A 15,039-nucleotide genomic window follows, 5' to 3' on the forward strand; every position below is an offset into this window, starting at 1 on the left:
CCACCCACTCACACAACCTGTCCAAGTCACCCTGCAGCCTTATTGCATCTTCCTCACAATTCACACTACCCCCCAGCTTAGTATCATCTGCAGATTTGCTAATGGTACTTTTAATCCCTTCATCTAAGTCATTAATGTATATCGTAAATAGCTGGGGTCCCAGCACCGAACCTTGCGGTACCCCACTGGTCACTGCCTGCCATTCCGAAAGGGACCCATTTATCCCCACTCTTTGCTTTCTGTCTGTCAACCAATTTTCTATCCATGTCAGTACCCTACCCCCAATACCATGTGCTCTAATTTTGCCCACTAATCTCCTATGTGGGACCTTGTCGAAGGCTTTCTGAAAGTCGAGGTACACCACATCCACTGACTCTCCCCTGTCAATTTTCCTAGTTACATCCTCAAAAAATTCCAGTAGATTTGTCAAGCATGATTTCCCCTTCGTAAATCCATGCTGACTCGGAATGATCCTGTTACTGCTATCCAAATGCTCAGCAATTTCGTCTTTTATAATTGACTCCAGCATCTTCCCCACCACTGATGTCAGATTAACTGGTCTATAATTACCCGTTTTCACTCTCCCTCCTTTCTTAAAAAGTGGGATAACATTTGCTATCCTCCAATCCACAGGAACTGATCCTGAATCTATAGAACATTGAAAAATGATCTCCAATGCTTCCATTATTTCTGGAGCCACCTCCTTAAGTACTCTGGGATGCAGACCATCAGGCCCTAGGGATTTATCAGCCTTCAGTCCCATCAGTCTACCCAAAACCATTTCCTGCCTAATGTGGATTTCCTTCAGTTCCTCCATCACCCTAGGTTCTCCGGCCCCTAGAACATTTGGGAGATTGTGTGTATCTTCCTCAGTGAAGACAGATCCAAAGTAACGGTTTAACTCGTCTGCCATTTCTTTGTTCCCCATAATAAATTCCCCTGCTTCTGTCTTCAAGGGACCCACATTTGCCTTGACTATTTTTTTCCTCTTCACGTACCTAAAAAAACTTTTGCTATCCTCCTTTATATTATTGGCTAGTTTATCCTCGTACCTCATCTTTTCTCCCCGTATTGCCTTTTTAGTTAACATTTGTTGCTCTTTAAAAGAGTCCCAATCCTCTGTTTTCCCTCTCTTCTTTGCTATGTTATACTTCCTCTCCTTAATTTTTATGCTGTCCTTGACTTCCCTTGTCAGCCACAGGTGTCTCTTAGAGTCTTTCCGCCTCTTTGGGATAAATTGATCCTGCAACCTCTGCATTATTCCCAGGAATACCTGCCATTGCTGTTCTACCGTCTTCCCTTCCAGTCAATTTTGGCCAGCTCCTGCCTCATGTCTCTGTAATCCCCTTTGCTATACTGTAATACTGACACTTCTGCCTTTCCATTTGCAGAGTAAAACTTATCATGTTGTGATCACTGCCTCCTAATGGCTCTTTTACCTCTAGTCCCCTTATCAGATGTATATTTCCAAACTTGCATTAATATACATCAATAACTATTGCACATTCAAAGGGCAACTGAGTTATAATAGCACATCAAATATTGGTTCATGTAATTCAATTACCTCTAAGTTTTGTGGCCAGATTTGAATATCCTGAGGCCTATGGTGATTCCAGGAATCGTGAGCATCTAATACACCTGCCTGTGCTGAATAAATACTTCCAGGCATGGGTGAAATTCCATGGGAACCAGTATATCCAGAAACCTGCTAAAAATACATCATTGAAATAAAAAAAGAACAAGAAATTTTAAATAATGGCAGAAAATCTTGTAACTACTTAGGATGTCAGTCAATAGGTGATCCTATAAAATTAGCTCTTTTTCTCTCAAAAGGATGTTGCTTGACCCGCCATGCTTTTCAAACAGAGACAATAAGAAACTGCAGATGCTGGTTTACAAATAAAGTCACAAAGTGCTGGAGTAACTCAGTGGGTCAGGCAGCAGGAGGAGACCTTTCTTCAGAAGGGTCCTGACCCTAAACATTGCATTTCCATATTCTCTAGAGATGCTGCCTAACCCACTGAGTTACTGCAGCATTATATGTATTTACAACAATGTCTTTTCAGATTTTTAACGTCTGCAGTATTTGGCTTGAAGAAATGTTAAATATTGGATTCTAGAATTTAATATTTGTCTTATAATGTTTACTGAGCTGCAAAAACAAATCTCTGTACAATTTTAAGCACGTGGAAATAGAATGTAACACATGGAAATTCTAACAATTTAACTTTGAGCTAGCTGTTGCTTTTTCTCCAGGCTCATGTACAAGGCCAACAGTAACATTATGTGAACAGCATTTTATAATAACTGTAATCAATTTCGATTTTGGACTTTCCTTTGTATGCCTTTAAATGAGGAATCAGAAAAACTTTTCTTCATCTTTTTATGAAAACGGGAATGAGCTATGTTATGGAAATATTCATACCTACATACGACACCAGGACAGGTAATGCAAAAAATAATCACTGCTGTCATAACCTCATTTCAATTATAGTCATTTAAATGTTAGATTAAAAATTTTGAGAAATTTAGAATTTCATTTCATTTATTTCTACAATGGGTCTGATTATGAAATGAAGATATAGGAACTAGAGATGCTAGTATCTTGTACAGAACAAAGTGCTGGTGGAACTCAGTGCATCAGGCAACAACAATGGAGGGAATGGACAAACTGTGTTTTGGATTGGGACTGAAGAAGTGTTTGGACCCCCTATACCTTGTCTGTCCATTTCCATCCATAAATGTTGCCTGACCCACTGAGTTCCTCCACCACTTTGTGTTTTGATTATGAGATGACACTGATCCATTCTCAATCTTTACTCCCACTGATAGCTGTGCAGGGTGGTATCAATTTTTTTGCAATAATCTTTGTTACTTATCTGAGAGGGACACCATTTCTAATTCACTGTTTTATTTTACATAAGACATCTTGCATTTGAAGTAACCTATGGCACCTGTTATTTACCTGATAATGATTGTGTTGCACCATATGTTGTGGACTAGGGAATATTCCATCACTGGATCGTGGACTTGGGTAACCAGGTCTACTGGGCTGTTGCAGAAGAAATACAAAAACCCCCATTATTTGAAATATAACTTATGATCACAAAGAGCCGAGTATCAGAACTGTGCAGATCAGCTAATCAATGCGTGCAAGAAATATAAAAGAAAATTGGTTATTTCAGTAAAGTAAAAAGGGCTTCAGATTTTGGTACATTGAGATGGAGTATTCCACCGTTGGCTGGCTTTTGTGTTAATTTGTATCAACAACATCTATTTAACTTAAAAATAAATGAAGTATTAGTTATGTCAAACTTTCATCCAAGACAGTTGAGTGAAGGAGTGACAACAAGAATTGAGATGTCTGTCTCTGCAAATATTTATTGTTTTCATAATAAAGTCATTTAAATTCAATTAAATGCAGTAATAATTGGTTGTTCATTAATTAGAAACCAGTGATGAGATTTGCAAAAAATCAAATTTTTTTATCTGGTCTCTCTCCTGAAGAACATGGAGATCATGCAGTCTGTTTAAAGCATTTTTATTAAAACATACATTTAAAATGTATGTTTAAAAAAAAAATCATGCAAGTGATAAAATAGTTTATTTTGACATCCTAAAGTATGTGCTGCTACCCAATCTAACAAAGTCTCCTAAACCATTTATATTTTAATGATGTTATGAAACCAAAACACACAGGTAGCGCTCCAGAAATATGTTTTATCTTCCACCCAAAAATTGGAGCAGTACTAGTTAATAGAATGACTAAGTTGCAGAGATGGCCACAGACCCATTCTTCTCAAAAGAACAACTCTTGAAGAAGCTTTCCAAAAACTGTTCTTTCCCCTGGATTCTGCAAATGTGCTGCCTTCAAATACTGATCCAATTTTCCTTTTAAGTTATTACTGAATCAGCTTTCCAACTTTGCTTTAGTTCTTTTGTGTATATTTCCATTTCTTTTGACATGAAATTTCTCTTCAGTCATTCTGCCAAAATCATTCATGATTTCAATGTCTTTATCGATAATATCTTAACCATCTCTATTCTAGGTGCAAAGATTTGGATTTCCAAAAATCTTCTCCACACTTTCTCTAATCTATCTATCTATCTATATACTATTAAAACTCAGATCTTGTATCTATATATATATATCCCACTGATGTCGGCTGAAGACGGCAATTCCGGCAAAACGGTGAACCGTAGCGCCACGATTTTTGTACCGCCTTAATCAGCATGCGGTTCGCTGCTGGAAAATTATATTTTTATTTAATTCGGACGCATATTTTTTAAGTTACAGAGGTTTAAAAGTGCTGCCCCCCCTGATTTATCGAAGTTTTGACAGAAGGGGGGCGCTGCGGTGCGGATTGTGATGTCACAATGCCCCTGTGAGATGGACTCGAGCTGACCCCCCTTCCCCCCCCCAGCGGTATTCAGCGTGTGACGTCACAATGCCCCTGTGCTACATTGTTGCGAAGAGCTGTCAAGTCAAGTCCATTTTATTTGTACAGCACATTTAAAAACAACCCACGTTGACCAAAGTGCTGTACATCTGATTAGCGCCTCCTCAATGAGCCTCAAACGCTAGGGAGTAGAAATAGGTTTTGAGCATGGACTTAAAGGAGTCGATGGAGGGGGCAGTTCTGATGGGGAGAGGAATGCTCTTTCCACCCTCCCCCTCTCTCCCTCCCCCCTCCCCCCTCCCCCCTTTCCCCCCTCCCCCCCTTTCCGCCCTCCCCTTCCACCCTCCCCTCCCCTCCCCCTTCCCTCCCCCCACTCCCCTTCCCCCTTCCCCCTCCCCTCCTCCCTCCACACCTCCCTCCTCCCCCCCTCCCCCTTCCCTCCCTCCCCTTCTCCCGGTTACAATGTAAACCCTACGAGGACGGGCACAATGGGGAAAGAGGGGTACTGGGAAAAGGGGAGGTCCCCCTCCCTCCGCCCTTCCCCTCCCCCTCCCTCCCCCTCCCCCTCTCTCCCTCCCCCTCCCCCTCTCTCCCTCCCCCCTTCCCCCCCTCCCCTTCCCCCCCTCCCCTCCCCTACCCCCTCCCTCCCCCTCCCCTCCTCCCTCCACACCTCTCTCCCTCCCCCTTCCCTCCCTCCCCTCCTCCCGGTTACAATGGAAACCCTACGAGGACGGCCCAACGGGCACACTTGAGATGGGTGCTACAGTGAGAAGCACTATGTGACCGCGAATGTTTCAAAACAAGCACTTAAAAAGCACTTATCTCTTTTTAAAGTATATTTTTTTATTGCAAGTCACTTAACATACACAGATCAGCATTGGGCCCATATGCTCGTGGGCCACCGGGGCAAGTGTATCGAAAAAAGCACTGAGAGTGTGTATGGGGAGAGAGAGAATGGGGGGGGGGTCTGTGAATGGGGACTGGGGACAACAGGGGTCGTTGCGGAGGGGGCTTGGTGGTGGGGGAAAGAGGGGTACTGGGAAAAGGGGAGGTCCCACTTCCCCCATCAACCCCTTCCTCCCCCCTCCTTCCCACCTCCATCCCCACTCCCTCCCCCCCTCCCTCCCCCCTCAATCCCAACCTCCATCACCACTCAGCCCCTAACTCCCCCCTCCCTCCTTCCCTCCATCCCACCCTCCCCCACTCCCTCCCCCCTCCCTCCACCATTCCATCCCTCCCCCCTCCTTCCACCATCCCTCCACCCCTCCCGGTTACAATGGAAACCCTACAGGGACGGGCCCAACGGGGAAAGAGGGGTACTGGGAAAAGGGGAGATCCCCCTCCCTCCCTCCCCCCTTACCTCCCCCCTACCCCCCTCCCTCCCCTCTCCCTCCCTCCTCCCCCTTCCCCCCTCCCCCCCTCCCCTCCCCCTCCCCTCCCCTCCTCCCTCCACACCTCCCTCCTCCCTCCCTCCCCCTCCCCTCCCTCCCCTCCTCCCGGTTACAATGGAAACCCTACGAGCACGGGCCCAATGGGGAAAGAGGGGTACTGGGAAAAGGGGAGGTCCCCCTCCCTCCCCCCTCACTCCCTTCTCCCTCCCCCCCTCCCTCCCCCTCCCCTTCCCCCCTCCCTCCCCTTCCCCCCTCCCCCTCCCCCCTACCCCCTTCCCTCACCTCTCCCTCCCTCCCTTCCTCCCTCCCCTCCCCCCCTCCCTCCCCCTCCCCTCCCCCCTCCACACCTCCCTACTCCCTCCCTCCCCCTTCCCTACCCCCACTCCCCTCCCGGTTACAATGGAAACCCTACGAGGACGGGCCCAACGGGCACACTTCTTCTAGTATACTATTAAAACTCAGATCTTGTATCTATATATATATATCCCACTGATGTCGGCTGAAGACGGCAATTCCGGCAAAACGGTGAACCGTAGCGCCACGATTTTTGTACCGCCTTAATCAGCATGCGGTTCGCTGCTGGAAAATTATATTTTTATTTAATTCGGACGCATATTTTTTAAGTTACAGAGGTTTAAAAGTGCTGCCCCCCCTGATTTATCGAAGTTTTGACAGAAGGGGGGCGCTGCGGTGCGGATTGTGATGTCACAATGCCCCTGTGAGATGGACTCGAGCTGACCCCCCTTCCCCCCCCCCAGCGGTATTCAGCGTGTGACGTCACAATGCCCCTGTGCTACATTGTTGCGAAGAGCTGTCAAGTCAAGTCCATTTTATTTGTACAGCACATTTAAAAACAACCCACGTTGACCAAAGTGCTGTACATCTGATTAGCGCCTCCTCAATGAGCCTCAAACGCTAGGGAGTAGAAATAGGTTTTGAGCATGGACTTAAAGGAGTCGATGGAGGGGGCAGTTCTGATGGGGAGAGGGATGCTCTTTCCACCCTCCCCCTCTCTCCCTCCCCCCTCCCCCCTCCCCCCTTTCCCCCCTCCCCCCCTTTCCGCCCTCCCCTTCCACCCTCCCCTCCCCTCCCCCTTCCCTCCCCCCACTCCCCTTCCCCCTTCCCCCTCCCCTCCTCCCTCCACACCTCCCTCCTCCCCCCCTCCCCCTTCCCTCCCTCCCCTTCTCCCGGTTACAATGTAAACCCTACGAGGACGGGCACAATGGGGAAAGAGGGGTACTGGGAAAAGGGGAGGTCCCCCTCCCTCCGCCCTTCCCCTCCCCCTCCCTCCCCCTCCCCCTCTCTCCCTCCCCCTCCCCCTCTCTCCCTCCCCCCTTCCCCCCCTCCCCTTCCCCCCCTCCCCTCCCCTACCCCCTCCCTCCCCCTCCCCTCCTCCCTCCACACCTCTCTCCCTCCCCCTTCCCTCCCTCCCCTCCTCCCGGTTACAATGGAAACCCTACGAGGACGGGCCCAACGGGCACACTTGAGATGGGTGCTACAGTGAGAAGCACTATGTGACCGCGAATGTTTCAAAACAAGCACTTAAAAAGCACTTATCTCTTTTTAAAGTATATTTTTTTATTGCAAGTCACTTAACATACACAGATCAGCATTGGGCCCATATGCTCGTGGGCCACCGGGGCAAGTGTTTCGAAAAAAGCACTGAGAGTGTGTATGGGGAGAGAGAGAATGGGGGGGGGGTCTGTGAATGGGGACTGGGGACAACAGGGGTCGTTGCGGAGGGGGCTTGGTGGTGGGGGAAAGAGGGGTACTGGGAAAAGGGGAGGTCCCACTTCCCCCATCAACCCCTTCCTCCCCCCTCCTTCCCACCTCCATCCCCACTCCCTCCCCCCCTCCCTCCCCCCTCAATCCCAACCTCCATCACCACTCAGCCCCTAACTCCCCCCCTCCCTCCTTCCCTCCATCCCACCCTCCCCCACTCCCTCCCCCCTCCCTCCACCATTCCATCCCTCTCCCCCTCCCCCCTCCTTCCACCATCCCTCCACCCCTCCCGGTTACAATGGAAACCCTACAGGGACGGGCCCAACGGGGAAAGAGGGGTACTGGGAAAAGGGGAGATCCCCCTCCCTCCCTCCCCCCTCACTCCCCCTTACCTCCCCCCTACCCCCCTCCCTCCCCTCCCTCCCTCCTCCCCCTTCCCCCCTCCCCCCCTCCCCTCCCCCTCCCCTCCCCTCCTCCCTCCACACCTCCCTCCTCCCTCCCTCCCCCTCCCCTCCCTCCCCTCCTCCCGGTTACAATGGAAACCCTACGAGCACGGGCCCAATGGGGAAAGAGGGGTACTGGGAAAAGGGGAGGTCCCCCTCCCTCCCCCCTCCCTCCCCCCCTCCCTCCCCCTCCCCTTCCCCCCTCCCTCCCCTTCCCCCCTCCCCCTCCCCCCTACCCCCTTCCCTCACCTCTCCCTCCCTCCCTTCCTCCCTCCCCTCCCCCCCTCCCTCCCCCTCCCCTCCCCCCTCCACACCTCCCTACTCCCTCCCTCCCCCTTCCCTACCCCCACTCCCCTCCCGGTTACAATGGAAACCCTACGAGGACGGGCCCAACGGGCACACTTCTTCTAGTATACCATTAAAACTCAGATCTTGTATGTGTATGTATTTTTTTGGGGTTTGGCCTGGTATATAGATAACAGCGATTGCGGCAAAACGGCGAACCATAGCGCGACGGTTTTCGCACCACCTCAATCGCCAATCTCGCGCTTGCTCGGCCGAGATATTTTCATTTAATTTGGTCGCGTGTTTTTTAAGTTACAGGGGTTTTAAAGCGCTGCCCCCCCCTTTCAGGGGGGCGCTGTGGTGCAGATTTAGTCTTCAGCGTGTGATGTCACAATGCCCCTGTGAGATGAGCTCGAGCTGACCCCCCTTCCCCCCCCCGCGGTATTCAGCGTGTGATGTCACAATAGACAAGCAGCTGCTATTGGGTGTCTACTCTTTACAAATTTACATCTTTTTATTTTTAACCTTTTTTTTCAAGGTCTTCAGCTTGTGACGTCACAATGCTTGTGTGAGATGGTTGCTACATTGTTGCGAAAGACAGCTGATTGTTTTTTAAAGTTGTGTTTTTTATTGCAAGTCACTTAACATACACAGATCAGCATGGGGCCCCTATGCTCGTGGGCCACCGGGGCAAGTGTTTCCCACCCCTTCCCCCCTCCCCTCCCCTCCCCCCCTCCATCCCCCTCCCCTCCTCCCTCCCTCCCCCCTCCCTCCCCGCCTCCCAGTTACAATGGAAACCCTACGGGGACGAGCCCAATGGGGAAAGAGGGGTACTGGGAAAAGGGGAGGTCCCCCTCCCTCCCCCCCTTGCCCCCTCCCCCCCTTGCCCCCTCCCCTCCCCCCCTCCCTCCCCCTCCCCTCCCCCCTCCACACCTCCCTCCTCCCTTCCCTCCCCCCCACTCCCCTCCCGGTTACAATGGAAACCCTACGAGGACGGGCCCAACGGGGAAAGAGGGCTACTGGGAAAAGGGGAGGTCCCCCTCCCTCCCCTTCCCCCCTCCCCTCCCCCCTCCCTCCCCCCTACCCCCCTCCCTCCCCCTTCCCCCTCCCCCCCTCCCCTCCCCCCCCTCCCTCCCCCCTCCACACCTCCCTCCCTCCCCCTTCCCTCACCCCCACTCCCCTCCGGTTACAATGGAAACCCTACGAGGACGGGCCCAACGGGGAAAGAGGGGTACTGGGAAGAGGGGTACTGGGAAAAGGGGAGGTCCCCCTCCCTCCCCCCTCTCCCCCTTGCCCCCTCCCCCTCCCCCCTAACCACTCCCTCCCCCCTTCCCCCCTCCCCCCCCTCCCCCCTCCCTCCCCCTCCCCTCCACACCTCCCTCCTCCCTTCCCTCCCCCCCACTCCCCTCCCGGTTACAATGGAAACCCTACGAGGACGGGCCCAACGGGGAAAGAGGGGTACTGGGAAAAGGGGAGGTCCCCCTCCCTCCCCCCCCTCCCTCCCTCCCTCCCCTCTCCTTCCCCCCCCTTCCCCCCTCCCCTCCCTCACCTCCCACTCCCCTCCTCCATCAACACCTCCCTCCTCCCTCCCTCCCCCTTCCATCCCTCCCCTCCTCCAGGTTACAATGGAAACCCTACGAGGACGGGCCCAACGGGGAAAGAGGGGTACTGGGAAAAGGAGGTCCCCCCTCCCTCACCCCCCTCCCTCCCTCCCCCCTCCCCCCCTTCCCCCATCCCCTCCCCCCCTCCCCCTCCCTCCTCCCTCCCTCCCCCTTCCCTCCCTCCCCTCCTCCCGGTTACAATGGAAACCCTACGAGGACGGGCCCAACGGGGAAAGAGGGGTACTGGGAAAAGGGGAGGTCCCCCTCCCTCCCCCCTTCCCCCCTCCCTCCCACCCCCCTCCCTCCCACCCCCCTCCCTCCTCTCTCCCTCCCCCCTCCCCTCCCCCCTCCCCTCCCCCCTCCCCCTCCCACCCTCCCCCCTCCCTCCCCTTCCCCCCCACCTCCCTCCCCCGTCCCCCCCTTCCCCCCTCCCCCCTCCCCTACCTCCCCCCTCCCCTCCCTCCTCCCTCCCTCCCCCTTCCCTCTCCCCCACTCCCCTCCCGGTTACAATGGAAACCCTACGAGGACGGGCCCAACGGGCACACTTGTGCTAGTATACTATTAAAACTCAGATCTTGTGTATATTTTTTTTTTGGGTTTGACCTGGTATGCGCGTAACAACGGTTTCTCTGATTTCGTCAAAACGGTGAACCGTAGCGCCACGATTTTTGCACCACCTTAATCACCACGCGGTTATCTGCTGGAAAATTATTTTTTATTTAATTCGGTCGCATGTTTTTTAAGTTACAGAGGTTTTAAAGCGCTCCCCCCCCCCTAATTTATAGGGGGCGCTGTGGTGCGGATTTATTGAAGGTCTTCAGCTTGTGATGTCACAATGCCCCTGTGAGATGAGCTCGAGCTGACCCCCCCCCCCCTTCAGCGTGTGATGTCACAATGGACAAGCAGCTGCTATTGGGTGTCTACTCTTTACAAATTTACATCTTTTTATTTTTAACCTTTTTTTTCAAGGTCTTCAGCTTGTGACGTCACAATGCTTGTGTGAGATGGGTTCTACATTGTTGCGAAAAGCAGCTGATTGTTTTTTAAAGTTGTGTTTTTTATTGCAAGTCACTTAACATACACAGATCAGCATGGGGCCCCTATGCTCGTGGGCCACCGGGGCAAGTGTTTCGAAAAAAGAAAGGGGAGGTCCCCCTTCCCCCCCTCAACCCCTTCCTCCCCACTCCTTCCCACCTCCATCCCCACTCCCTCCCCCCCTCCTCCCCAACTCCCTCACCATCCCTCCCCACCTCCCTCACCCCTCCGAGGCGGGCCCAACGGGGAAAGAGGGGTACTGGGAAAAGGGGTGGTCCCCCTCTCTCCCCCCTTCCCTCCACCTCCCCCCCTTCCCCCTCCCCTCCCACCCCTTCCCCCCTCCCCTCCCCCCCTCCATCCCCCTCCCCCCTCCCTCCCCGCCTCCCGGTTACAATGGAAACCATACGAGGACGGGCCCAAGGGGGAAAGAGGGGTACTGGGAAAAGGGGAGGTCCCCCTCCCTCCCCCTCCCCCCCATACCCCCCTCCATCCCCTCTCCCTCCCCCCTTCCCCACTCCCCCCCTTCCTCCCTACCCCTCCCCTCCCCCCTCCACACCTCCTTCCTCCCTCCCTCCCCCTTCCCTCCCCCCCACTCCCCTCCCGGTTACAATAGAAACCCTACGAGGACGGGCCCAACGGGGAAAGAGGGGTACTGGGAAAAGGGGAGGTCCCCCTCCCCCCTCCCACCACCTCCCCCCCTTCTCCCCTCCCCCCCTTCTCCCCTCCCCCCTTCTCCCCTCCCCCCCTTCCCTCCCCTCCTCCCTCCACACCTCCCTCCTCCCTCCCCGCCTCCCGGTTACAATGGAAACCCTACGAGGACGGGCCCAACGGGGAAAGAGGGGTACTGGGAAAACGGGTGGTCCCCCTCCCTCCCCCTCCCCCCTACCCCCTCCCTCCCCTCTCCCTCCCCCCTTCCCCCCCTTCCCCCCTCCCTCCCCCTACCTCCCCCTCCACACCTCCCTCCTCCCTTCCCTCCCCCCACTCCCCTCCCGGTTACAATGGAAACGCTACGAGGACGGGCCCAACGGGGAAAGAGGGGTACTGGGAAAAGGGGAGGTCCCCCTCTCTCCCCCTCCCCTCCCCCCTCCCTCCCCACCTACCCCCTCCCTCCCCTCTCCCTCCCCCCTCCCCCCCTCCCCTCCCCCTCCCCTCCTCCCTCCACTCCTCCCTCCCTCCCCCTTCCCTCCCTCCCCTCCTCCCGGTTACAATGGAAACCCTACGAGGACGGGCCCAACGGGGAAAGAGGGGTACTGGGAAAAGGGGAGGTCCCCCTCCCTCCCCCCTCCCCTCCCCTCTCCCCCTCCCCCCTCCCTCCCCCCTATCCCCCTCCCTCCCCTCTCCCTCCTCCCTCCCTCCCCTCTCCCTCCCCCCCTTCCCTCCTCCCTTCCCCCTCCCCTCCCCCCTCCCCCTCCCCTCCACACCTCCCTCCTCCCTCCCCCTTCCCTCCCCCCACTCCCCTCCCGGTTACAATGGAAACCCTACGAGGACGGGCCCAACGGGCACATTTGTGCTAGTAGTCTTTCTAAAAATATGAAATTTCTCTTTTTCTTGAAATCCTTATTTTAGCCTTTCTAATCAGGTTTACGCTTCTGCTACTTTACAGAAATCGCTCTTATAAAATTACATCCATTGTGTCGATGATAGTCATGAACTTAATTACTAAAACACATCTGATCACAATATTATTGCTACTTTTAATAGAAAATATCTGCATTTGTAGAGCACCTTTTTTGTATTAATATATCCTAAGATGCGAGAGAGATGATCAAACCAATGCAAATGATTATCTAGTGATTTCCAAGAGTAATTGAAATGTGATCAAAATGGTGGATTTTAGGTTTTGAAGGAGAGGGGAAGGGGTAAGATGTGGACTTGCAGAGTATGGGACTGTTGAAAACACTGCCTTGGCGAAGGAAGGACAAGTGAATATGTTGGGAAAGGTACAGAAACAATGAATTTTTGGGGTAAAGAAGAATTTAAACAGGAGAATATTGTAATGGTGTCGGGAAGGACAACGAACAGTGATCTGCAAGGACAGGAGTGAAAGATAATCAAAGTTTGGTGCAACACTAAATAAAGTCAGCAGATTCTTATTGTTCAGGTTTTAGATGTTGATGTGCAACCAGTAAAAATGTTGGAATAGTTTGATGTGAAGGCAACCAAAGCATGATTGAACATTTCATCAGAGGGCATACTCTGATGAAAGAACTGGCAGTTAACAATTTGCACAAATCACAACACATACAAATGGAAGTGCACTCAACTTTATATAAAGGGAGTCAATTCACTTCCGAGATTCATGTGCCACCCTCATGTATTTATTCATTGAAGTCTTGATGCCATTCACTTTGGCAGGTTTGTGTTTTCTGCCAGAATTGAATGGAAAGATTGCCAATAGTGGCTGCCTCGTGGCTCCGGAGAACTGGGTTCAATCCTGATCTAGTCCTGTGTGTAGAGAGTTTAGATCTCCTCTCTGTGGCCACATGGGGTTTCTCCAAGTGCTCTGGTTGCCTCCACATCACCGAGGCTTGCAGGTAGCTTAATTCATGGCATTGGTTCAAGAAAATAGTAATTTATACTAACTGAATTTCAGAGTACTTAATTCTCATGCTCAGCTTTTCACTCAAGATATTTTAAGCATTATTCTATGTAGCTTTCACATTCTACTAAAATGCTATCAGCATTTGCACCATATGTATGTAGAAAGAAACAATATCATACATGTTACGCAAGCATTTCACAACAAAACATGGCAACTTCATAATTTCATTAGTAGCTTTCGTACTGGTGAGGAGATTATCAAATTGAACTTATGAAAATACCAATCTCACAAGAAAACTAGGAGAATGAAAGATCAAAAATGCAAAAAAAAGCTCAAGTTACTGATTTTTTAACAGATTCTCTGTAAAAGGGAGCACCATAATGGGCATGCTGGGTTAGATTGAACATTAGTTCATCCATTTCATTCAAGAAAGAAGGATGTTACTCAAAGAGATTGGTAATTTAAATGCTTTTTTCTGGTTATAAAACAATGCAACTTTGTCAATTTGTTAAACTTTCTATTGCATTATCATAACTAAAAACATCTGCAATGGGAAGGCCTTAGGTTATGAAGAGCTGTGCAAATTTAGTACACAAGGTGAATTATATGATTGTGATCCGTCTTGAGTACTGCCAGATCATGTTTACAAAAATTAACAGTGGGGAAGAACATTTTTCAATGCTGAAACATTTTGTTTCTCCACTAGCTTCAGAAGAATGCAATATTTTATCACTTCCCACACCAACTGTTTTGCGATTTACAAGTTTAATGTGGAATAGGAGTGGTTACTTGGTTATAGATATCAAAAAAATGATTACTACTAAGACTACTAAAATAATTTCAAATAACACACTTACGGACAACCAACAGAGAACCACATCCTGTTAATCAGGGATGGACATGAATCTTCCTTAAAGTTTTACTCATGATATACTTGTTTGGAGGATTCTTTCTCAGAGACCTTTGTATGTAAAGCAACATATGTTAAAAAAGTGGGGTATTCTGTTTGAACTGCGTCAGATTGTCAGCATTGTTCTCACAAGTCCCTGGCATAGCAAGCTCCTGATTGGAGATCACCACTTTGAGACATTAGAACAAGACAAAATGTTGCCTTGTATGAAGTTGGGAAGGAAAATTATTCTCATATATTCAGAGATGAAAGTAAGCCAGAACTGGTTTAAAAAAAAGAGCCAATGCAAAAAAACACCCATGGGTGAAATATATATTATTAGTGATACGTTTGTATTGGTAGCAATAGATGGTGACTTTTTCTTTTACAAATGTTATTTAAATTAAAAAGATAATCATTAAAAGCATTATTCCAACTTAGTATGCCTGATGCAAAAAATCTAAATACTTCATGAATTACCAATTGCCTATATTTAGTTCATTTTGGTCTATTATGATGGCTTTATGACATTACTCATGTTATCTCCCTTTGTACAGAGAATCCTAACCATTGTTTCTCCCTGGTCTCTTCTCCATTCTTCAGACATCAGTTGTCGCTGCAGATTTATGTTCAGCCTGTCAAAATAAAATGGAAGGGGACAAGCACACTGTCCATAAACCAAAGGGGGCAGAGAAGGCCTGTGCCGAGGTCGCAGAGGAAGACGTCTATCA

General features: G+C 50.7%; 1 protein-coding gene across 25 annotated transcripts in view; it reads right to left on the bottom strand.

Moving 5' to 3' along the window:
• The window catches only part of LOC144592691 (focal adhesion kinase 1), a 359,949-nt gene that overhangs the window by 31,300 nt on the left and 313,610 nt on the right, over positions 1-15,039 (bottom strand). For 13 of the 25 annotated variants that reach the window (XM_078397538.1, XM_078397519.1, XM_078397514.1 and 10 more), the window contains 2 exons: positions 2,966-3,052; positions 1,565-1,705 (listed from right to left, as the gene is read on the bottom strand). In XM_078397538.1, coding sequence (XP_078253664.1) covers positions 1,565-1,705; positions 2,966-3,052 — 228 coding nt within the window. Of the gene's footprint in view, positions 1-1,564; positions 1,709-2,965; positions 3,053-15,039 lie in introns of all 25 variants that reach the window. The other 12 variants (XM_078397517.1, XM_078397532.1, XM_078397534.1 and 9 more) reach the window with 1 other exon arrangement.

The sequence above is a fragment of the Rhinoraja longicauda genome, chromosome 4 (assembly GCF_053455715.1).
Source record: "Rhinoraja longicauda isolate Sanriku21f chromosome 4, sRhiLon1.1, whole genome shotgun sequence".
Classification (NCBI taxonomy): domain Eukaryota; kingdom Metazoa; phylum Chordata; class Chondrichthyes; order Rajiformes; family Arhynchobatidae; genus Rhinoraja; species Rhinoraja longicauda.